This window comes from Muscardinus avellanarius (genome assembly GCF_963383645.1).
Source record: "Muscardinus avellanarius genome assembly, chromosome: 3".
Taxonomy (NCBI): Eukaryota; Metazoa; Chordata; class Mammalia; order Rodentia; family Gliridae; genus Muscardinus; species Muscardinus avellanarius.
The window spans coordinates 128,775,888-128,785,278 of NC_137788.1; the positions used below are offsets into that span (position 1 = coordinate 128,775,888).

The window sequence follows — 9,391 nt, forward strand, 5'->3', positions numbered from 1 at the left end:
ATTTTTCACGGGGAAAGCGAGACCTTTTAAAGGGTTCTTGGTTATGTGTTATGTTTAGTAACTGTGAGTTGTTACTGGTCTTCATAATAATAAACAGGCAATTAGCTAATAGAAGTTCTAGACTTTCTCCACATTCTGAGATGTTTGAATATTTTTGTGATTTTTTCCTTTACCAATACTTTGTGACAGTCTTAGCAAGCCAGAGCCCTATGGTGAAGTGTTCATTCTCATGCCCTCTTATCTCTTAGCCCTGCCCCGTCACCCCCGATCTCACGCGATCTCTCGCCACTCCCGCAACATCCCCTTGCTATGGCTCACCTCTCTGGAGTCTCTTGACCAGCGATCTGTCAGCTGACCAGGCAACAGCTGGGTGGCCCAGGGCTAGAGGCTTAGAATCTGGTGGGCCAGGCGTGGTGGCGCACGCTTGTAATCCCCACACTTGGGAGGTGGAGATCGCGCAGGTTCGAAGCCAGCCGTGCTGGCTTGAGAGACCCTGTTTCCAAAAATAGGTCTGGGAGTGTAGCCCGGAGGTAGAAGGGCTTCCAGGAACCCCAGTACAACCAAAAAAAAAAAAAAAAAGAATCTGGTGGACTTGACGCCGTGTCCTTCTTGGCTACACCCTGGCGTTATCCTTGTTATCATAACGTTATTACTCGGTTCTTTTCCATCCTAAGTCAGAGCATCTGTATCCTTGTTGGCTCCGGGCAGGTCCTGCAAAGTGCTGGCTGTTCCCGTGGTGAATTAGGAAGCAGAGCTGCGCTGAACGAGGCCTGGAACTTCAGGCCCAGACAGGCTTTATCTGTTAGGCCTAAGTCAGGGGCTGAGGGTGTAGCTCAGCAGTAAAGATCTCCTTTAGCCTGCACGAGGCCCTGAATTCAATCTCCAGCACCAAAAATCCTAAATAATGAATTAGACTTTGCCAAGCCCAAGGAGGCACCTTGAATTCTGATGAAGCCCAGTCGTCTCGGAGTCTCTGAAGGCTGAACAGTGGGTACCAAATGCCATCCTGCCCAGCTCGTTGCTCAGAGGACTGTACCCCGGGAGTGGCGCTGGGCAGCAGAGCTGAGGGGTGGTGGCTGCGCCTTGACTCCAGGACGGTGTGATCTGAGTCCACAGACCCCAGCTTTGTCAGGCTTTCCTTCCCTTCCCACATGTCTCTTTGCCCACCATTATTTGAGTATCAGTAGCTGGCTAGCTGGATTTTTATCGCCCTTTACCCAGATGTTAATGGAACATTAACATCTCATGCTTTACTCAGTTGAATTTGTGCTGACCGCAGGAGATAACCTAGTGGCTGAGGTCCAGACAGTGGTACCCGAGGCACATAGGCCCCGTGCACCTCTCGGCCCAGCCTGTGCCCTTCCCGGTGGATCAGTGCTCTCTCTCCTGCCTGCCTGACTTGCTTTCGCTGGGTCTAGGCCTCCCGTGTCAGTGAGGTGGTTGCTCTGTTATTCGCCAGGCACGTGGGCTTCCCCTCTGAACCCCGGCCCTGGCCCTCGGCCCAGTGTAAGTCTACGCGGTGCTCGCCATGGCCTCAGTGTTATTTCCCAGGGGAACCTTCCCTGACCCCTCAACCAGACTAATGTCCCTGCCACGTGGGCTCAGAGCTCCCCATACTTCTTCATAGCATTTGTCAAAATAGAAGTGATCAGTCTGTTTTCTTTGCTAACCATCCCCAAAAGGAAGGGACTCTCTTGTTTACCTCTAGAAGCACCTGGTAGAGTGTAAGACACGTAGTAAATGCTCACTAAATATTTGTTGAATGTATTATAAATATTTGCTGGATGGATGCACAGGTGAGCGGATCTGTCAGACTGTACCAAAAAGGGGTCCGAGGATATAGATGATGGATGAGTTAACATACAAGTGTTAGTTGGAACATTTAGAAGATGGACCTTTCAGAAATACTGAACATGGGGCTCTTTAAAAATATGACGACAGCTGATGACAGCTGGGCGTGGGGGTGCACAGTTGTTATCCCAGTACTTGGGAGGCTGAGACAGGAGGATCGCAGATTTGAGACTAGCCTCAGCAACTTAGTGAGGCCCTGTTTCAAAATTTTAAAAAAGTGACCTAAGAGTATAACTCAGAGGTAGAATCAGGGGTTCAGCCCTCAGTACCACCAAAAAAAAAAAAAAAAAAAAAAAACAGTGGGGTTTTTTTTTTGGTGGTGGTGGTACTGGGGTTTCTGGAAGCCCTTCTACCTCCAGGCTACACTCCCAAACCTATTTTATACATTTTTATTTGGAAACAGGGTCTCTTAAGCCAGCGAGGCTGGCTTTGAACCTGCGCGATCCTCCTGTCTCCGCCTCCCAAGCGCGGGGATTACAAGCGTGCGCCACCACGCCCGGCAAAAACAGTGTTTTATCATTGCACCCTAAGTATCGGTGACTTACTTAGATAACTGGTGACATTTTGATCAAAAGAAATAATTTTAAAGCAGTATGGTCTTAATCTTACTGCAAGGGTAGAAGTAAGACGGTTTGTACTTCTCTCTGCCTTAAGCACCCTCAGCTCACTTGGTGCTGGTCCTTGTCACACGAGGTCAGGTATAAAGGAGGTATCACTTTACAATCACTAATTCATTAAAGGTTAACAGTGAAGATGTTAACAGAGTTTTTATTTATTTACATAGTGAGACAGTAGAAAAATGTATCTATTTTTTTTTATTCTTTTCAAAGTCTTTACAAGTTCCTTTTTAAAGATAAAAAGGAAGCCAGATATGGTAGCTCATGTCTATAATCCCAATACTTGAGAGGCTGAGACAGGAGGATCACAGGTTTGAGGCCAACCTCAGCAATTTAGCAAGACCTTTATTAGCCACTAAGTGAGGCCCTGTTTCAAAATAAAAATAAAATAGGGCTGGGGGAGTAGCTCAGAGGTAGAATGTCCCAGGGTTCAGCCTCTATTACCAAAAGAAAAGAAAAAAGGCTTCTGGAGGCCCGGAGTACAATGACATTTCATCCTTTAACTGTAAATATATAAAGTGCCAGGTACAGACCTTTGTTTCCTCTTACAGGGAATCATGCTGGTCTATGACATCACAAATGAAAAATCCTTTGACAATATTAAAAACTGGATAAGAAACATTGAAGAGGTAGGTGTGGCAGGGGAATGGTGGCCCTGGAGTAGAGTCCTGCGGGGCGCTTGCGCGGCTGAGGAGGAGCCTGGCGGGCGGGAACCTCGCACTTCACTCCATAGAGGGCTGGATCTCTGGGGCGGCCAGTCTGACTCCTGTGGGTTGTGGACAGAGGAGCAATTGCACAGTCTTGAACGTGGGCCAGATCTTGGAATACTATATATAATCCAAGTCCCTGTCTACACACGAGGATGCTGAGGCCGGAAGGAGGCGACTGGCAATGTTCCTGCAGCCCTTTGAAAAGGGAGCCAGGAAGAAGATGTCCGTCTGGTGCCCGGGGTCATCTATCCCACTGTGCCGAGTGACTAGCAAGATACATCTTCATCCTTGTAATAACTTGTTGCCCTTTAAACATTTTCTCTGTCTTAGATATTTGGAATTTAGCTCAATTTCAGAATAATTTGCATTGAGATTTTTGGAAAATATCTTTGACGTTTTAGAAAGAAACATTTTTGAAATAACTCTGTACACATTTATATTAACCCATATGAATATTTTTTTTTAATGTTTCAGAATCCAGAATACCTTCTCTACTGGGTCACTGACTACCGAGGTTTTTTCTGTCTTTGACCCAAATAAGTATTTGGCAATTTTCCTACTAGACAACCATACAGTTTTTGTTTGTTTGTTTAAATGTGGAAACAAAGCTACTGGTATAACTGGAAGCCCTTGGGAGAAAAGTTTGCACAGGCTCTGTAAAGGCTCTAAGCTGCAGCATTTGCCTGCCCTCTTCCATCTTTACACTTTTCTCTGAGTCAGGCCTCGTGTTGAATGAAAGATCATCGGTCTTATCACTAGCACATCGATGTGTTCCTGACAGGCTGGGATTTTCCTGCTGGATGGCTGTGGTTTTTCTCAGGCGGTGTTTACAGCATACCGTTTTCTCCCGGCAGCATGCCTCTTCAGACGTGGAAAGGATGATCCTGGGTAACAAATGCGATATGAATGACAAAAGACAAGTGTCCAGAGAAAGAGGGGAGAAGGTAAATTGGGCTGCGTGGATAAAGGCTGGGACCTACTCACACTGCACATTCATTTTCTTAGTGTTATTTCATTCTTGATCTAAGCTTTAAAAATATCTGTGTTTTAATTCTTTAAAACTGGGCAGCAACAACAAAGAGATGTAATCCATACTTGAATGGTGTGAATTAGTATTCAGGATCCAACTGCATATACTGTGTGGTCATGACTCACTCCTAAGGAATGTGCTAATGTTTTCTGAGAAGTACAAATTGGTCTAGTTTAAGATTTCCTACAGTTTAGAGTTCAGGCCACTTCTTCCAGATCTGTGTGAAAAGCTGTTTTTTTTTTTTTTAAGTTAAAATAGTTCATTCTTTTTGGAAAGAAATAGTAAAGGATAGGTGAAGCTTAAGCCATAATTATTTTTCAGTTCCTTTATTTCCCTAAGAATGTATTATTATACATTGGATTTAGGTCATCTGGGATAAACTCTTTATAATTCGTCAGGCTATGGATGTATCATTTACCGGCTTTTCTTTATTTTGTATCCTGTAAATCTAAAGTTTCTTTTTTGTTGTTGTTGCACATGTTCACTTCTATGGCATTTTCTAAATTAACATAAAGGCTTCACTTTCATAAATCTAAGAATTTTGCTTTGGTCCTTTTTTCAGGGATACATGTAAAATACATCTTGTTTTTCCAATCCGACTGTATACTTTGTTTTGTTTTGTTTTGTTTTGTTTTTTTTGATACTGGGGATTGAACTTGGGGGCATTCTATCATCAAACTATATCTCCAGCTCTTTTCATTTATGTTTTGAAACCGGATCTCTCTAGGTTGCTGAGTCTTGCTATATATTCTCGGGGCTGGCCTGGAACCCATGATCCTCCTGTCTCAGCATCCCAAGTTCTGGGATTACAGGTGTTTACAGGTGTGTGCCACCATGCCCAGACGACTACACACTCCTCCTCCACAAAAAACACTCACCAATTTAATTGTTGTAAATGAACGGGGGGCCTCTTTGAGAGCAGATGGGAATATGGATGAGTTAACCATTTGTCTCAGTCAATAGAAATCAAAGCAGTGAGTACTTCAGTGTTTTTGTTTTATATTATGGACCAATTCATTACAAAATAAAAGTTAGCATAGTAATGGTTAAAGAATTGTACTTTTGGAGAAGATAAAAGAGAAACGAATCTCAAGTTTTTGTAGAGGTGGGAATCCATCTCATAGTTTTCTTGTCCATATGTTGGAGAAACTAAAAGTACAACAGAACAAAGAGAAGTACTGACATTGTGTTTTAAGTGGAAGCTGCACCATTTTTACTATTAAGTTATATTATTAAATTCCAAATGTAATAGAAGAAAGAAAAGAAATTTGAGAGCCACAGGAGGTCTGATATAGAGACCCTACTTTGGGGGCTCTGAAAAACCTAAAAAACACAAATGTAATGTTTCTGTTTGCCTTTCAGTTAGCAATTGACTACGGGATTAAATTCTTGGAGACAAGTGCAAAATCCAGTACAAATGTAGAAGAGGTAAGAGGAAACATTTGGTGCTAACTCGGGCGCCATGCTGAAGCGGTTCTTAAAGCCTCAGCATGTTCCGAACAGGTGAAAGCCTTCTATCAACCCACCTCCATTCCGTGCACCATGTGCCCCTGACTACTAAGTGGACTTGGATGGCTGAATCTCTAGCATCCAGTCTCCATGCAGCTTATAGTAGATTGCTCCATCAAGATTCACTCAACAGGAGAAAGAGGTCCAGCTCGGGTTCAGTGTGGCCCTTTGTCGGGGGCGGCAGCTCTGGCCCGGCAGGCTGAGCTGGCGGCGCCCTCTGCTCCTGTGTCTTCATTCTGTCACCGGTGGTGGCCTCGAGAGACAAGTTAATCTACTTTCATGTCTGTATTCTCTCAAGAGAAAATTAAACTGCTAGTTTATTGAACAGATTTCTTTTGTGTACACATCAGAAGTAGATTAAGCACAATACATTGTAACACCGTGGCATTTAGTAGAAATAGAAATTGTGTTTATGAGAGAGTAGCTTTAATAAATTTTCATTAAGTTAGCTGTTAAAGAAAACCACGTCATCTAAAGTCTTTTAAGAATAGGTTTTCTTTGCAAAGGGCAGAATTGTTGATATTTTCTTGGTTAAAATGTTTTTAACTGATCACAAAAATAATACATGTAATATGTATTAATACATGAAATTCATTTAATAATACTGATGGTCCATTAAACATTTAGTGTTTTAAGCTACTCACTATCATAACATGCTGGCCAAAACTAGAGACTTCATTGCCAGTGGACATTGATCAGATCATTTTCTTTGTCTTAAATAACTGGCACTCATTTTTTCAGGTTGGCCAGTGGGTGTTGGGAAACAGGAAGTCTTGGCTGATTTATTTACACAAGCATAGTTAAGCGGAAAAATGCTTCCTTATGCTTGCCACAAAAAGATTTCCCTCCACTAGAAAGAGGGCAGGTCAGCCTCTTGTCAGCTGGAATGGTGGAGACAGAGAAGCATGCTCACTGTGACGGCCCTGTAGGGTTCCTTCCACAGCATGAGCTCCGAACCCTGGCTGAACGCAGCAAGCCTGGGCTCCCTGAGCACCATACCCTGATCACACCTGCGGTGCTGGGAGCATGGTGTGTGTAAGTGCAAAGTTAGCAGTTGCCTGAGCTTCTTATTCTGGCCATATGTTTTTTTTTTTTAAGTTAGCAATTCTCCTGGAGCTTTTAATTAGTGTGGTTAGCCTCATAAAAACTAACATGAGCATGAGCTTACTTAGAAACTTGGACTCATCGGTGACCAGCAGGACATTGAGACTCTCACCCCGACTAACACTAGCAGTTACTATATGGTTTTATTTAATTGGACTGGAAATAATCCTTTTTCCTTGACATATTTTGGGGATTAGGAGTGGTTGGGAGCTGTAAGGCTGACAGCAGCGCATTTAGCGTAGAGACAGCTGAAAAAGCTTTAAGAGTTCTTGGCTCTGCAGAAATAAAAAGTGATGACAGGTTTAAAATATTTTTGGTTTGGGTCAGTAGAGGCTAAGGGTAAAGCGTCCCTGAAGTTAATCAGATTTGTCCTGCTTCTGTTGAACCAATCACCAAGGAAGGGAATTTATCTGGATTCCAGGAGTTATTAGGATTTTGGAGTGTTAAAACATGGAAAATATCAGGTATGTTCTTAGAAGAAGAATTAAAAGGTGAATTTTGCCGAGGTTTGTTTTAGAGTTAGGGTAACACTTGATCATTCATCCACCCAATAAACATAATTTAGCTTTCTTAGACCAGGCTTTGTGTCCTGCTCTGGGGAAGTGGGTTACTCTCCCCTGTTCTTGATGTACTAAGGAATGTATATATAATAATGGAAATTTTTGTTTTACCTTTAGGCATTTTTTACACTTGCACGAGATATAATGACAAAACTCAACAGAAAAATGGTTTGTATCGCTTACAATTTTATATCCATTATGCTGTTTTTAATTTAACATTTGATAAAAAGAATAAACAGGGTTATAATACATTTTTAACTCATTTTTTATTTTTCGTTTTTCTTTTTGGTACTGGGGATGGAACCCAGGGGCATTTGACCTCCGAGCTATAACCCCTGCCCTATTTTTTTATTCTTTATTTTGAAACAGGGTCTCACTGAGTTGCAGAGGGCCTCACTAAGTAGTAGCTGAGGCTGGCCACAAACTGCAGTCCTCCTGTCTCAGCCTCCCAAATGCTGGGATTACAAGCGTGCGCCGCCACACCTGGCTTAGTATTTTTATTTTTTTGAAACAGAATCTTCCTGAGTTGCAAAAGGCCTCACTAAGTAGCTGAGGCTGTCCGCAAACCGTGATCCTCTGGTCACTGCCTCCCAAATGCTGGGATTACAAGCGTGCGCCGCCACACCCAGCTTATTTTTATTCTTTTGAAACAGGGTCTCGCTGAGTTGCAAAGGGCCTCACTAAGTAGCTGAGGCTGTCCGCAAACCGTGATCCTCCGGTCTCCGCCTTCCGAATGCTGGGATTACAAGCGTGCGCCACCACGCCCGGCTTAAACTCATTTTTTCTTGGCTCATATATTCATCTGGTTGGATTTTGATTCTTATTTTTCAGTATTCTCATTTCCCACAGATAGTTCAGCTCTTTCATCTAGCTCTTTGATTGGTCTTTAATTGGATTTGACCAGAATAATGAGAATAACAGTAGCACAAATTATATTCTTGTCATAAAGTGATCTAGTTCGGTTTTCACCTGACAAATATTTATGTCCATGTAATTGTGATCTTGAGGTTGCTCAAGTTGGCTCACATTTAAAACTACCTTGGTAGTTAATCATTAGCATAGTCTTGAAATTTTATTTTAGCCTGAGGCCTGACTATAATTGTATATGTTATATTACTAACTCTTCTTACCTCTAACAAGATTGTCTACACTAGTATCTTAGTTCCATCCTTACCCTTGAAACTTTATACTCCATTGGTTATAATTCCTTTAAGCTGGAAATAGGAGCTTCCTACTTAATATATTATTAAAATAAAAGTGCTATCCTAAAAACACTTTTCCCCTTTTAATTCACTATTCCCAAAGAAAAAGCCAACATTGGAGCTTATCTCATTCCCTTTCTAAGAAAATACTCTAACAAGTCCATATTTCCCTAGAATATACATCGCACATAGCATGGTTTATTTTTATCCTTAGGTAATTGGGGTCAGATCATGAAACTTTCATTTCCTTGGTAACTTCATCTCCCATTTTGCAGAATGACAGCAATTCATCAGGGGCAGGCGGGCCAGTGAAAATAACAGAAAACCGATCCAAGAAGACCAGTTTCTTCCGTTGTTCGCTGCTTTGATGAACTCTTCCTTTCTGAGAGACTGCAGCACCCCTAGAGGGCCCTTTCCTGCTTCTCTGAAAGCACAGGTCACCCAGCCTCAGTCACACTGCCCGGCTGCTGCGGAGAGCACTGGAACTTAGACCTCTCGCCACGGGACGCCAGGAGGACTCCAGCCTCGAGGCCCAGCAAAAGCAGAGGCTCCTGTTTTCAGACATGGAAGCAATGACGTGGAGACACAGGCAGGACCCAGCTTCTTTCTTTCTTTTACCGCCTACTGCAGAAGCTGCCGTCTTTCTTTTCACTTTGCACATCAGTGTTAGCCTTTCCTTATAACCACACAATCTTAGACTCATATTTCCACACTTTTGTGTCATGAAGTTCCAGACAAATGTGTACATTTGGGGATGTTTAAAAGACAACAGAACATCAAGCAGAGGTTGATATACTAAAGTCAAGGG

The 9,391-nt window shown here is 42.7% G+C and overlaps 1 protein-coding gene across 1 annotated transcript in view; it reads left to right on the forward strand.

Annotated features, from left to right (window-relative positions):
- The window catches only part of RAB8B (RAB8B, member RAS oncogene family), a gene marked incomplete at both ends in the record, with an annotated part of 67,621 nt that extends 58,670 nt beyond the window's left edge, over positions 1-8,951 (forward strand). The window contains 5 exons of the mRNA XM_080691970.1: positions 3,020-3,097; positions 4,033-4,122; positions 5,571-5,636; positions 7,499-7,549; positions 8,859-8,951. Of these exons, the coding sequence (XP_080548096.1) occupies positions 3,020-3,097; positions 4,033-4,122; positions 5,571-5,636; positions 7,499-7,549; positions 8,859-8,951 (378 nt within the window). The remainder of the gene's footprint in view (positions 1-3,019; positions 3,098-4,032; positions 4,123-5,570; positions 5,637-7,498; positions 7,550-8,858) is intronic.
- Between the last annotated feature and the right edge of the window lie 440 nt (positions 8,952-9,391).